The sequence below is a fragment of the Corvus hawaiiensis genome, chromosome 10, assembly GCF_020740725.1.
Source record: "Corvus hawaiiensis isolate bCorHaw1 chromosome 10, bCorHaw1.pri.cur, whole genome shotgun sequence".
In the NCBI taxonomy this organism is placed as follows: Eukaryota; Metazoa; Chordata; class Aves; order Passeriformes; family Corvidae; genus Corvus; species Corvus hawaiiensis.
In genome coordinates this window covers 8,224,423-8,240,011 of record NC_063222.1, presented here as the reverse complement: position 1 = coordinate 8,240,011, position 15,589 = coordinate 8,224,423, and the positions used below count along the sequence as shown (strand labels likewise).

The 15,589-nt window shown below is 39.0% G+C and overlaps 1 protein-coding gene across 11 annotated transcripts in view; it reads left to right on the top strand.

Moving 5' to 3' along the window:
• Positions 1-15,589, top strand: part of PIK3CB (phosphatidylinositol-4,5-bisphosphate 3-kinase catalytic subunit beta) — a 99,573-nt gene that overhangs the window by 79,202 nt on the left and 4,782 nt on the right. For all 11 annotated transcript variants that reach the window (XM_048314033.1, XM_048314027.1, XM_048314029.1 and 8 more), the window contains 7 exons: positions 4,531-4,652; positions 5,558-5,701; positions 6,654-6,753; positions 9,000-9,178; positions 9,822-9,931; positions 10,243-10,321; positions 15,350-15,517. In XM_048314033.1, the coding sequence (XP_048169990.1) occupies positions 4,531-4,652; positions 5,558-5,701; positions 6,654-6,753; positions 9,000-9,178; positions 9,822-9,931; positions 10,243-10,321; positions 15,350-15,517 (902 nt within the window). The remainder of the gene's footprint in view (positions 1-4,530; positions 4,653-5,557; positions 5,702-6,653; positions 6,754-8,999; positions 9,179-9,821; positions 9,932-10,242; positions 10,322-15,349; positions 15,518-15,589) is intronic.

The following is a 15,589-nucleotide window of genomic DNA, read 5'->3' as shown; positions in this document are numbered from 1 at the left end:
CTCAAAAAAAACCCCAAAAACCAGGACCAAAATGCAATTCAGAGGTGCTCTGAATGATGAGAAAAGCACAGTGGATATTTATACAGACTAATTTAAAAATCTCATGCTCAAATTTGATCTTAAAAGCAAGAATTTCACAGACTCTTCCAGTGTAGCCCTGTGCTTGAGCACAGTCAGCCTGAGCTGGGCTGTGTCCAGCTGAGATGGGAGTATCTCCACAGTCTCTGGGCAACAAAGTCCAGTGTTTGACCACCCTCACAGCAAGGCTATTCTAAAAAAAAGGTTTGTAAATCAAGATCTGAAATAAAACTTCTTGTGAAAATTAAGCTGCTCAAACACTATAAAAGCCACGTCTCAGACTGAGTAATTAAACCTCATTGAGGCAGACAGATGGTTTTTCAAAGAGATGTGATACCCACCAGTGCTAGGAAACACATCATTCTCATCCTGTGGCTGTTTAACCAAATAGAGTCTCTTTAAAGTAACTTTTAAGGAAGTGAGGCTGGTGCTGTGATATAAGGTGCATTTTCAGTAAAATTGTTTTATTTGTTTGCTGTACAGCAAATGATGTGCAAGGTTATTTCACTACACTGTAAAGAAGTTGGTGTAATGAAATAACCTTTTGCTGCTGTATTTACCCAACTAGAATCCAACTTTTGGGACACTTTTTAGGAATAGGTTGAACTTTAATTCAGGAAAAATTATATGAGCTCATAGTAAGACCATCCCTGCTTGATAGACTGATTTAAAAGTAATAAAATAACAGGTTTCTGGATTGGTATTGAAATGTTTCAGTCAGATTGTGTACAGAGAAGTTTGGGCCAAACTAAAAAGTCTGGCCAAAGTTAACAAGCACAGCACTCACTGCAAGGGATGAACCCAGGTGTTGTTTTGGTCTTCCTGACAGAATTCAGGTTTAAATGATGCTCAGCTTCTTGCAGACCCCTACACTGAGATAATATTTATGTCTTGCCCTGAGTCTCATTTTAAAAATTTTAAACTAACTTTTTTCATTTCTTATAAACTTAGAGCTAAAAAGCATTTGCTGTGAAAGGTTATGATTCATGATATAAAATTCTATTGTGCCTTAGTATTCTGATCTTCACCTGTTACAAGCTACATGTTCTTGGAAGAAAAGGAAGCCACTCCATGAAAATTCACCTTCTGTCTATCCATCGTGTGATTTTTGTGATTATCCAGTCAGTCAGAATCTTAGTTTGCTCCAGCAGAGTTCATTTTCTGCAACATCCTTCCTACCAGCTAGATGTATATGTTCTGCGAACCTCTAAAAATGAATGGAATTTCATCCTAGCTCCTTGTCCATGCCATGAATGCTACACTAATAAAATGGAACATTCCTTGCTCACTTGTATTCTTTCATGTGCAAGATCCTGTTCCTTAGTAATTCCATTACGTGCTTCTGAATTTATTGTTCATTATTAAAAGTCTTCTGGAAATCAGAACTGTAGAAATATAAGCAGGTACCTCTTTGCTCTGTAAAATATGTGAAGGAAAAGGCATTCTGAGTGCTGGGGCTTTGAAATAGGGCCCTTGGTGGCAGTTTTGAAAAGTTATTTGGAGTATGGATATTAGCTGACAGTTCAAAGTCCTTTACATTTGGGAACATTAAATATTATATATGCATAAATCTTTTTATTTAAACAGATGGCTGAAGATATGTTGTTGTCTTGTTACTGTGTATTTTCTGGAAGGAATATAGTATTTATGTTTGCTTATCTATAGACAGTAGTGCAGTTTATAATATTGGTTTTGGCAGCAAGGAGAGTCTCTGAAAAATGAGATCTTCCCTTAAACATACTGAATATTTCTGTAGTATGTAGACATGTAAGTACTCCTAATGATTTACCTTTTCAGGTAAGGCAAGACAGCCTCATGAATTTTAAGAATTCCAAAATTAACAGAACTCATAATTTACTTCCCATTAAAATTAAGTATTTGTTGTACTAGCTGTAGTTGTCTGCTACAATGTGCACACTGTTGTACCAGAAGTTGTTTTAATGCCCATTTTTAGATGTATTTCAGTAAAAGTCTTGACACTTCTAGCAAAAACTTTAAAAAACCCCAAACACAATACAACAAAACAACAAAACCCAAAGAAGCAATCAAACACCAGCTGTTTATAAGAAAAAGCAATCAAATACCAGCTGTTTGTAAGCAAATGGACCTAATAACTATACTCCTGTTTTTATTAATGCAGCTTAAAAATAGTAAGGCTCTTTTAGAAATAGACTCTCGTATTTGATTGTAGGCTGTCTTTAATCTGTTAGTTCAGTGGTCCATGAAGTTATGTCCAGTGGATTCAAGCAGCTTTCTTGAATTATTTACCATGCAGATCTCATCCAAGCTCTTGTTGGATATGCAGGATTCTAGTAAAATCGTTGAACAGAAGGAATTGTCCTTACTGCTGCCATAACCTCCCTGCTCAGCACAGTAGCAGGGTGGCAGAACTTGTTAGGAGAATTCACAGGCAGTATTTATTCTCAGAGCAAAATTATAAAAAAAAATTAAAAGAAATTTTTAAAAAATCCACTTGCTTTCAGTGAAGTGACACCATAATTAATGAGAAGTAGAGAAAGGACAACTGAGATACTTGAAATAACTGGAATAAAAATACTGGCCTGTGCTTAATTGTATTGTCTCATATAGTAAACCTGTCTTGTTAGGGAAGAAATTGTGGTTATTTCTTAGAAGAAAATATTGATACACCAAGGCCGAATTTGAGTTTTCTCTGAAACATGCATTGTTCATTCTCATTGTAACCACCTCTGCAATAATTTCAGCAAAGGGAGGAGCTCTGTATTTTCAAATCATCTTCCCAGTAAATGTACATGCTGTGGACCATGACTTTCATTGCCTGATATATGAGGCATGTGGGGCCACTTGAGCTCATCTTTTCAGACTATTTCGGGTTCTCCATTCATTTCAGTCATTCAGTACTAACAAAATGTTTTTATATTTTTGCTGATTTCTGCACCTGATTTAAAGTAGATTTTGTAGAAATTCTGATAGTCTTTTTTGGGAGTCTGTAACTGTGTCTGACAAGCAGAGCTGCTGTTTGCATTTTCAGTGTCTGCCTTGTGTATTAAGTGTGTGATCAGGTTAGTATTTCTTGCAGAGTTTCAGTGCCAGTGTTCCTGCTGTGAAAATGTTGGTGGCTGCAGTCCTTGACATCAGGACTGGCATCATTGACCCTTGCTGGGTTAACAGATTTTGGAGTGTATTTTTGAGTGTATTTTTCTGTGGGAATGTGACATCTATGTTTAGAACACCTGTAGTTCTACTTTATATCATTATGAATTGTTCATACCTCTCTTTGTCCATGGAATCAGTTTAGTTGATCCTTTCCTCCACTTCTGGAGTTGCAGCACAGCCACTGGCTTTGTACTGTGATTTATCTCTGCCCATTTCTTGTCTTCTGGATTTCACAAAATTGATGAATCAATTCAGAATCTGGCCCCAAGGTGTATAAATAGTGTTATGAACATGCCTGTTAAATGTGGGCTGAGAATGTGAACTCATGTTTGTCATACTTGAACTGGAAGCATGAGTTGATGTGTGACATAAAGTAGACATACAGGTTTTTCACTGTTGTAAAGTCATTATGAAATCAGGGGAATAAAGATCTTAATTATTCAGATTTTGTAAGTTGCTATTTAAATATGAAATAATCTGTGTTATCTAATTTGTAGGAAAGGGTATTATTATCATGAGTTATGACTTGTTCCTACAGAAAGAAAAATCTTGTGCTGTTGATACACTGCATTTATATTAATAAAACGCATATTAAAAGTGTTTATTTGAAGTCATAGTGCACTGTTTCAGTGATACAACTCTATACATATTATTAAAAACACTCACAGCAGGTAGCTGTGAGCTTCATAACAATGCAATAAAACCAGTTTATTTTGTGAGACCTCTAAATGTTGCTCTTTTTGGTTGTCCAAAATGATGCATCACTGTATTCCGTAATTTTTTCCAGCACATTACTGTCATCAATATAGGGATTCTTTATTTGTTTTAGTATCTAACCTGAATTTTTTTTTTCCACAATTTAAGCTCATTACTATTCACAGTGAATGTGCAAAAAGGCTCCATCAGTTGAGGTGGACAAATAATTTTAGTAAAGAAAGATCTCTCTCAACAAAAACATTTTTTTTATCCTTAGTAGAAAACTTCAACTGATACCAAAATGGCTATATATTTATGAGAGCACTTACAAGACATCTTATTTTTATTGAATGTCTGGTTTTAAACCATACATATCTGGTACTTAATTTTTGTTTACTGTGCATTGTGTGTGAAGAAACAGGTTTTTCAGACTAAAAATAATCTGCATCATTTTAAAGAGTGAGAAACTTAATCAGAAGTGGGCCCAGTTACCCCAAATTATTTCTCTCCTTTCTGCCCACCCCCTCATGGTAGCTGGTCACCATCTTCTGTTGATTTGAGTGCCTTTATGGGCAGTGAGACCCACCTGTGTCCTTACCTGTCACCTTCTTTTTGTAACAGCTTCAGGCTCTCCTGCAGATCTGGCCCAAGCTGCTGCCCAGAGAGGCTTTGGAGCTGCTGGATTTCAATTACCCTGACCAGTATGTCAGAGAATATGCAGTGGGTTGTTTGAGACAGATGAGGTAGGTAAGGGTTTCTGGGGCACAAAACTGCATTCTCTTTGTTCACAGGATAAAACAACCCCAAGAGGAAAGATCTAAACACACTGTCTGCCATGAATAGGTGGCCAAATCAAGCAGTCGAATTTCGAGATAGGCTTATTGGCAGCTAAATAAAACCACCTTATTCTGACACCTTGTAGAAAATGATGATTATTTTCCATGTTGCAAGGAGAACACCAGTGCACCTTTGTCCCAGAAAGGATTGGGTGTTCATCCCTTTCTTGGGCAAAGGAGAATGAGAAACTGTGAGAGAAACATTTTAATAACGAAGGGAGAAGTATTCCTATAGTCAAATACTGTAAAACCTGACACCCAGCCACTTCCACTCTGTGGCAGGGATTGGCTGTATCATTTAATAGGAATGTAAGCTGCAGCATGTAATAAATAATGAGAGAATTACTGATTTGGTTTTGATTTACAGAAGCCTTCGTTCTCTGCAGTTCTTCCCTTACTGCATTTCATTTGCTCTCCACAGTAACCTAGGGCAAGACTTGTGTAACATTATCATTACTGCATATTTCCTGTCCTTGAGTTCTGAATTCTCTTTGGTGAATAGTTTAGTGATTAATTTTTAATGGTCAAGGATGGACTTCTGGGGTAAAAAAAATAAATTAGTTTGACTTCTTTCAAATCCAAGCAAGGAATTTAGCTGCTGGGCTATCCTAAGAGTACATTTGGAATTATTTCCATCTGGCAGTTGCACTAAGTCGTGTGTTGTCCTTCTCTGTATGATGGAAAAATTGGGAGACACTCTTGCTGTTGAACCAAATCCTGTCATTGTTGGGTTTGTCATATGCACCTGAATTTCTGGAGTATCACTAATCTGGCTGCTCTCTTACTAACTGCTTTTATGTACCTCATTCTAGTGATGAAGAGCTCTCTCAGTATCTTCTCCAGCTTGTGCAAGTCCTGAAGTATGAGCCTTTTCTGGATTGTGCACTTTCCAGATTTCTTCTGGAAAGAGCACTTGGCAATAGGAGAATAGGACAGATGTTGTTCTGGCACCTGAGGTAGGAGTTTTTCCCTTTTGTCTTTCTGAAACTATTGAGCCTGATTGGACTTTCAAATATGATTTCTTGAGGATTTTTCTAGATGAGCCATTATCATAGTGCCCCACAACTCCTCTGTTTCTTTATCTTTGGCATCTATAAATCAAACCTCTCATTAAAAATGAATTAGAGTGGTCTGTAATGTACCCTTTGATGAAAGTATTCTGAACTGCATTCAGCTCTGACTACCTGATGAGTTAGGTTTGTAAATACCCCTAGTGTTTGTTTTGGTTGTGGGTGCAGTAAAATCACAATATTTATACCTCACAGTTGGGAAAAAATTATTATTGTTGCAAGTCTAACAGAAAATAAAAGCTGTTCTGTGTGTTCTTGCTACTTTTGATGAACAGTTTCATAAATGGCAGAAGCCTTGCAGAATGGACTGAAATAGGTTGATTCTGTCTTTAGAGCACAATTAATTTTAATATTTCTAGCTAAAAAGAGCAAGTGTTACATGAAAATGTTTTGGAGGGTAATTGGCTCTGATGTAAAGTTCAGTGGTTTGTTTCAAAGTGTTCTCCTTCAAGCAAATTGAGTTTTTCCCTTACAAAGATTGGAGAGCATGTGGTTTAACATCAGCCCTTCAGTGACTTCTCAGTGCTGCTCTGAATAAAAGGGGATTCTGAAACAGGTATTCAGTCACTACCTCTTGGCATGAACACTGCTGCCTCCAGAGCAGTCCTGGGCCTTGAAACAAGGGTCCTGCATCAAAACTGGCCTGTTCTCGTCATCTTCAGCACAGAAGGGTTCTAGCATTTCTCAGGAGATCTGGCTTTTTGTTTCAACTGTGTGACCATGAAGTGTTTTAATGTTTGTTTTGAGTTCCTTTGTGTTTGTTTTGTTTTTTTTTAATGACTGGAACAACGCAGTTCTGTAAATGCTGTGGTCTGATGAGAAGCTTTTCCCCTTGCAGGTCAGAGGTTCACATCCCCGCCGTGTCCGTGCAGTTCGGTTTGATATTGGAAGCTTATTGCAGGGGAAGTGTGGCTCATATGAAGGTGCTGGCTAAACAGGTAGGGACTTCCCTTTCCTGTCATCCTGACCTATCCAAGCCTGTAACTCCCATCCTTATTCCATTGCTCCTGCGGGGTGCATTGGCTACCTTGACAAAGTTGGGCAGTGAGGAGGAAGAGGCATGAGTGACACAGGGAATTAAAAGGGCTGAATGATGGAGCAGCCTCTATGGCCCAGAAGGCAGCCAGTGCTGTGGGGCCTCAGAGAGCTGGTTTTACAGTGTTCTGAAACATGAGACACCTTCCGGTGTGTGTGTGTGTATTCTGGATACAACAGAGACTCTCTGGATTAACTGAAGAACGGCTTCTGTGCATTTGAAGTTTTTTTCCCAGTAAGGGTAGCTTGTTCTAAATTTTACCTAGATTACTCCAGGACTACTCCCTGTGGCTTTGGCTTTTGCTAAAAGGTGTTGCAAATCACCCAAATACTCATTTTAGTGTTAATATAGGTCTGTCATTTACACACACATGCAAAAAAAGAGAGAACAAAGGAGAGATATGTTTGCTTTTAAATGCCCTAGTAAGCATGAGAGGTTTGCTTTTAAAAGCACTAATAATTTTATCAGCAGATCATTAAGAGACACTCACAAATCATGAAGTCTCTAATGCAGTTTTAGTGAGTTAATTTAGATTGTGATCATAAAAATATTTGAAAAATGGTCTCTCTTTGGAGTTAAAGTATTTACTGTATCAGGCCACAGAGATTCACTCAGTGGATGACTAACTGATGATGGTGTATGTCTGCGTTGAAACTGTGCTTTGGGAGCACATGGAACAGGGATGTTCTGTTGAGCTCTTTATTGCTGCAGCTCACAGGACATGGAAAAGACCATCTCTTCCATGTATGCTTGTTAGCATTGTCAAAATCATGAAAAGAGTAGGTGGTGAAATGCTTTAAGCAATAGATGTAAGGTCAGTAAAGTTTTTGTGCACTTTACAGGAAGCAAATGTCAGTACAATCAAAGAAGGGGCAAAAAAATTCCCAACTGTGCAAACACGGAAGAAATTCAAAGTAGAAATACTTCAAAAAGTTCCTGTTTGTACAACACAGGTTCCATTTTGTTCCCTTGTCACTGATGTTTGTACAGCTCCTAGAATAGTGGAAAAGCAGAGCGTTTTTGGTTTTGACAGATGGCTGACCTGGCAGCTCTCCACTGCCCAGTTTTATAATCAAACTCCATACAATTTCCACAGCATCCTGCCTGACAGGGTTCAGTCTGTGGGAGGGGTGAGTTTTGACTCAGCACCTTGTAAGTTAGGCTGAAACTTCCTTGTATAGAAAACAGCTTTCATAATTGTTACATTGCTGCTGTTTGCTAGAGAATCTGTGTATTGCTCAGCACGTTACTGAGGCTGGTGCAAACACAGCTGATTGTTGTAAGACCTATTTGGTCAAAAAGTTGCTTAGGTGTAGAAATTGTATTTGTTGTATGTGCTGTCTAGGTTTGGTACCAAAGGGCTTTGCTCTGTCAGTGTTAAACATTTACATCATCAGTTACATCACCAAAATCCTTACAGACTTTGTAACAGTAAAAAACTTTACAAAACAGGAGGGGGAAAAGGTGTTAAACCCACCTGTACTATTGCAAATAATTGCCTTGACTTTTTACACATTTCTAAGGTAAAGATTTTTGCTTAGTTGAGATGCTATGATTTCGAACACCTTAGTCAATTACAGCTTCTGTCTTCTGCCTGACTTCAGCAGGATTTTAATGACAAACATGTAAGACTTTGCTCTGTGAAAATTGTCTGCAAGTCGTCACATGGCCGTGCCTTGTTGGATGCAACTTAATGTGAACAATGAAGTATCTGCATCCACAGCTCATCTCAAGTAATGTCTCAGTTTATTAGAGTATATAACTCTAAATAATCAGTATTTCTATTGCCTTCAACATGCCTAGGGGCACCTTTTTCATGTGCTTTGTTGAAATAGGGAACTAAAAGCTGTACTTTGAAGAAAGAATTTGTGTTAATGTGTCATACATTAAAATACCTCATTCATTTTTTTTTGGAAATTTTAAGTCATGCTTTTAAAAGTGACTTAAAGCTTAGGAGCTTTCATCTCATCAGTGTCTCTGTTAATTATGAAAATGATATTTCTGAAACATGAGTGACTTAATTTCCATCCGTTATTTCCATTTTTAAAAAGCTGCAAAATTATTTAATACCTGGTTTTGTTGTGAAAAGGGATTTTGCATTATATTACCTCTGAGCAATAACTCTTAATGATAACATATCTCTTTTAGGTGGAAGCCCTCAATAAAATGAAGACTTTAAATAGTCTAATTAAGCTGAATGCCATGAAGCAAAGCAAAGCAAAAGGAAAAGATGCAATGCATACGTGTTTGAAACAAAATGCTTACAGAGAAGCCCTTTCTGACCTCCAGTCTCCTCTGAATCCTTCTGTTATACTTTCAGAACTGCAGTAAGTGAAGAATGAGCACAATTTCACTGTAGCTTTGCATGGAAACAGTAGAGCAGAAACACATCCGTGTCTGAACTTCCTCTTGCTGCATTGTTCAGCACATGTGCTGCCGCAGGGAACTTTTCCTATAGTGACAGAGTCTGCTGGGCATTTTCCTGAGGCTAAGAGATCAGTTAAATTAGAAGATTTTTGTGATCCACCATGAAACTTAATACTCTCTTAGTCAATGCATTACCATGGCTAAATATATTTAAGTGTAAGCCTAAAAGTGAACTAGACTGCATTCCTGGCTTCTGTTTATAACAAAAAGCACAAAGGCCACTAAAACTTTTCACAGCACTTAAATATAAAGTATAAAAATTGATGGGAAAGGATATAAAGAAAACGAATTTCTCTGAAAATGAGGGTGCTTGATTTACATAGAGATACATTCACCAGTCAATATCAAGTACATTCCACATGTAACAAATGTGTTCATAGCTTGGTGAGTGCTCATGGCACAGCAGCAGCATGAAAGCAGAGAGAGCATTTAAGTACTTCCAGACTGGAAGTCTACATGTTCTCTTATGTTCCAAACCATGTTTAGATCTTTTCAGTTGAATTATTCCTATTTGACTACAACTTCTGTTGTGTTTTCCTCTAGTGTTGAGAAGTGTAGATATATGGATTCTAAAATGAAGCCTCTCTGGATAGTGTACAACAACAAGATGTTTGGAGGAGATCTCGTAGGGATCATTTTTAAAAATGGTGATGGTAAGCAATGCTAGAAAGTTGAAATTTTTCCTTTTCTTTCTTCATTTCATTTCTTCAGTCTTGCATTTAAGCTGTATCATTCTGTATTGCCATAATGTAAACATGGATTACTCTGACATCAGTGAACAAATTAGGCATCTTCTGACTGCGTTTCACAGCACAGACATTGCCAGTCAGGATGGTGTAGTTATGATTAATACCACTTTAACCCTTAGGCTGGGTGAGTATTTTTAGATCCCTTTTTCTGAAGGCCTTGGAAACTTGAGGAAGTTTGTGAGGAATTGAAGCAGTGGTTTCACCTTTCATTGCAGATCTCCGACAGGACATGTTGACACTCCAGATTCTGCGCTTGATGGACGTTCTTTGGAAAGAGGCTGGCCTGGATCTCCGGTAAGGATCTCTCGAGGGCTGGTTTGTTTGGATGGAGGGGCTACTTTTAGAAGTAAAGCTTTCCTGTTTTTAGGCACCTTCCCTACTGTCCCCTTTCTACACATCTATCCGGGTGCCTAGAGGTTTCAGCTGCCACAGCCAAGGTGAACAGGGTGTGGGAAGCGTTACCTTCTTTCCTTCCTGCTGTGAGCAGAGCTCTCATTGCTGTTCACACCAGCACTTCCAGCCACTGTGAACATCTTCAGCTCTGAGGTCACTTTCTCTTGTTGGTAAAACACTGTTGGGATGCTAGAATGCATTTTTCCAACCAGAAATATCTTTGTATCTTCCAAAGTCTCTTGCAAAGCAGCTTTCTTACCTTCATATGCTCCATAAGGTAAACATGACTTCTTTGAAGGAATACTAGAGCTTTCCAAAGAGAAACAGTATCAGCGTTATTGCACAACCCTCTAGTACATGGGAACCTTTTCCACCCAAATTTATGAACCAGTTTTAGGTAATACAATTCTCAAATTCTAGTTGCACTTTAGGAAAGTAGTCCTAAAGGAGGTACTGGGTGTCTCATTATTATAAAGCATTTTTAGCCATAAATTAAATTTTGTATGCCTGTGCAAGAGCTGTAATCCTCATTGTTTAATTTTAAGTGTTGTTTACAAGTCTAGAAGTACTTATATTTAAATATTACTGAAATACTTCATTTAGATTCTTGGAGCTCTTTAAAAATTTGTTATGGTTCAAGCATAGTAGTGGGAACTACATAAGACATGTAACATCAACACAGGTAAGTAAATATATCAACTTGTTACTTTGAGTGCTTAAGGAAAGGTGGGAATATGAATTACAAATTGTTTCTGGAAATGTACATTTGCGATGAGGTGGTTGAGTGTGTGTGAAGTTGAACACTGACTTGAGGAAACCTTACGTAATTTATGCCATTATAAATTGTCTGTGAGGAGACTGATGCAGCATTTGGGGGCAAGGACAGCCTCTGGCAGCTGTGGAATCCCAGATGAGGCATTCTTTAGTAGCTGCCTTCCCAGAAGCTGTTTGTGGTTCCAGCCTGGGCCACACACCGTGCCTAGCAAACAGGAATAGTGATTAGAGTCATCAAATATGCTTTTCCTGACTAAGCCATTTTTTGTAAACGCAACGAAGGAAAACCAAAAATTAGCTCTGATGTCCAAGATTTTTCTTAAAACTCCACGAAGGAAAAAAGTAGAAAGGGGAAGTTCCTAGTGAGAATTGAAGTTCTATATTTGGCCTCTTCCATTTATTTGCTTAACTGGGAGCATCTTCCTTCCATTCATCCTCTCATAGTTACCATGATAAAATAAAATCCTGGGATTGAGGCAGGGTTACAATTCCATGTCTGTCAAAGAGATTAATCAGGCACTTGCGAAGAGAAGGCTCTGAAATGACCTTTCTTGGGAACAGAATTGGACAAAACAGCACTCTGAACACCCAGAGCAGGAGGGCACAGCCATGAGGGTGAGGCTTTGTCATGTCCATGTTTATAGCCTGTATATCTCTCAAGAAAAGACAACTCCAGAATCTATGAGCTAGCAGTGGTGGGGATGAGTTCTCTGCCATGTTCATGAGTCAGGACTCACTGGTTACTTTTTGCTTGGGTGAGAGGCATGGTCTCTGCTGGAAAAGCAGTGTCAAAGAGCTGCTTTCCTGAAAAATAAGTGTCATATGCCCATACCAATGAGTGCAGTCTTTGCTTCTTGCCCTGTATCATCCTTAGTTTCCCTGAAGTTATTTCCATTTGTGGATCCACAATGGATTTTGCACTTTTCAACTTTTTTCCACTACAGAGAGCCTGGTAATTCCACCCAAGTAAAAGCAGGGCATCTCACTTGTGCCAGCAGTGTCAGGGTAGAAGTTCTTGCTGTTGCCTCTCCCCATCAGTCATGTTTTGCCACAAGCAGATTGTACAGCTTGCATGAGGCATGGATCAAATGGCAGCCAATGCACCGCTGCTGAGGAGCTGGGGACAGGATCAGTTCCCTTCTAATTGCACTGCAATCCACACTCAGTTCTTTAGCAGTGATTGAAAATGAAATCTTAGCTCAGTCTGTGTCTAAAGCAAGCACGATATTCCCAGTGGGATTTCTCAGCTCTAGAGAGGAGCGCCAAATATATATTGATTTTGAGAGCTGAAGGAGGAGAAATGTTTGTTTGTTTGTTTAACTGTCAACTAATTTGTCATGTGGGTGACAAACAGGGCAGAGAGTGTGTGCAGGGGGATGGAACCATGTGCTCCTGTAGGTCCTTCATCCTGGGCTCTCCCTGTATGCGCACAGCTGAGGAAAGCCTGGGGTGTAGGTTGGATCTGCTTCCCAGAACAGAGCCAGCCATGAGCACCAAGGGCCAGCACCCAAACACTGACGTTTAGAGGAGTCTGCCGTGGGTCAGTTCACCTCAAACATCAGTCAAGTAGCAGAGAGAAATGACCAAAGCAAAAAGTGTATTATGTAGTTAATCCCCACACCTTAATTTCTAAGACAAATTTTTACCTGAACATTGAGCAGGAAATAGATGGCCTATTACAAATACGTGTCACAGCAGAGGAGCATAACATCTGTCTTCCCAAGGATGCTGTGGGGTCTGTGGTGCTGCACCTCTCAGGAAAAACCTTGCATCAGAAAGTGTTTGAGCTGCTTTACCTGTGTTACAGCATCAAAGTTGCATTAGTGGAGAAAGGAGTAAAGTAACAGCAACAGAAAATCATGAGTTTGAGGAGTTTGATCTATGTCAAGTCACCTTTGCTGTGGCAAATTGTCATTAAAGTATTTAAGACTTGGTTACTTTTTTGACCAGATGCAGGACATTCTCCAAAACGCTTTTTTCAGTGCCTGTCTATAGTAGGTTTTCATTTTCATCGCCCTTACATGTGTGAGATCTGAGGTTATATGGCTGTGTATGAATGAATTCAGAGTTCACACACATACTGAAAAATGCATTTGTTACAACTCTTAAGAATGTCATCATTTTTAAACTATTGGACCTGAAGTTACAGAGAGTGTGTTGATAAATTACCAGTATTTCTTGTGTGTTTGGAAGGGCACTGCTTTGGAGAATTAAACACTAGAAATAAAGAACAGTTTAAAATGAGTGAAGAGAATTTTCTGTCCTGCCCAGGATTTCAGCATTGATCTGTCCATGGCTTTTGCTGGCTTTAAAAAGCAGGGAACATATCCTGCTGACAGATGTTGAAGTCAGAAGGACCAGGATGAGATGGAAAGGGCCCAGAGGATTTGTCCCTAACTTGACTCCTGTCAAACTGTCTCTCTGACAAGGATGTTTTTTCCTCCAGTTGTAAGCACACAGCCCCCAAGGGGCTGAAGGCTTTCATCATTGCTTGCTTTTGAAGGGGAAGTTGTTGGCCGTTTGCCCAGTTCAGCTGCGAGAGGAGTGGGTTGAAATGCCATGGAAGGAGGCCAGCGTGCACTTTAACCTGGCGAGATTTGGCTCCCATTTGCGGTGTCGTGATAAGGATGGGCAGAGCTTCCTCGTGCCGTGGGCGCTGGTGTGCGGCAATTCCAGCCACCCTCCTGCTCCTTGGGAGAGCCGCTGCTCCGGGGACCGGGGCTGGGACTAGGAAGGGATCAGAATAGAAATGGGAAGAGCGTTCCAAGCCTGCACTTCTGTTGTTGTTTTGAAGTTGAGCACTCTTGAAATACCCTGTTGAATCTGGGTTTCAGTTCACTTTGTTGCCAGTACGGAAGAATCCCAGACTATATTGTTAACTTGCACCACTTCAGTTGTGTTATCCCTTAGGTGGAGAAACTGCTCCATTCCCTGATAGCTCTAAGGCCAAAAAGTTGTGTTTAATTTTGTATGGAATTTTATTTATTTTTATTCCATGGCTTGGGATAATAGGCTGTGTCAGTTAAGAGATGTGGTTATGCTTTGTAGCAATCAAACTTAATATCTGTTTTATATATTAATACTAATGACAGCTTCACCAGCAGTATTTTATATGTATATACGTGTGTATATATATATATATATATATATATATATATATATGTATGTCTGAAGGCACACACATAAATTTTTAATATGTCCTGCAATTGTTTTATACAGCTCTGTAAGTCAGCGAGTGCTGGTCTATACCTTGTGTACTGCAGTGTAGATTTTTGTGGGTATCCATTTCCTTATACGTGGACCATGACCACAATTGGGATAATATTCTTGGCCTGAGCTGCCTGGCACAAGAACAGACACCTCAATTTGTGATACATTGCCTTTGAAAACTTTGAAAAGTTTGCTGTAAGTTTCCATTGCACATGCTGAGCTCCCATCTCATGGGATGTTGCCATTCTGTTTAGCTTTTTAAGCATGTGGAGTGAGGAAATGTATTGGAAAAAAATACACTTACCTATTTAGACACATCTCTCCTTAATTTACATCTTTAACTGTGTCTTACTGTAATGCAGTGATGGTAAGAGGTATTTTCACTGGCCACAGTATGTTGATGCACGGGTGTGTTCTGAGATACGAAGCAAGTTAAGAGGTAGATTCCTGTTTTTCATTGGGTTTCTATGCTTCAATTTAGTAAAAGCCAGAAAGCATTCTTTATGTTACTATTTAGAAGGATTTCTAGCGTTTTCATTTGAAGCAGGAAGACAGTGAAAAAGGATAAGATCCTCTTTTCCATTTCCAGCAATAATTTATCGGGAAAGAACTGGAGCAGGTCAGTGTCTGTCTGGGCAGGAATTCACAAATGCAGGCACAGGGCTCCCTCTGCGGCTCATCCTGGGAAATTACAAGAAACAGGGTTCCAGTAAAAAGGAAAAATTTGGCTTTTTAAAATGCCTCCTTTCTTTGCATATATGTACATAATTGGAAAAATGAATGCTTTAAATGTATTGCTGGTCTTTTGCCTTTACAAGCAATTCCTGTATATTAACCTTAGAGAGTTTCCTGTTCAAATGAGTATTCAGCTTCTCCAAAAAATGAATACACTAAAGAAACATTTTGCTGTTTTAAGTTCTAACATGATTCTGTGTTTTGTTTCAGGATATTGCCATATGGCTGTTTAGCAACTGGAGATCACTCTGGCCTTATAGAGGCTGTTTCTAGTTCAGAAACCATTGCTGACATTCAGTTAAACAGCAGCAATGTTGCTGCAGCTGCTGCCTTCAACAAGGACGCGCTCTTGAACTGGCTGAAGGAATACAATTTAGGGTAATTTCTGCAGTTATTCTCTCAGCTATAGTATAAGCTACAAAATTCCTCTTAAGTTTCTTTCAGTGTTGA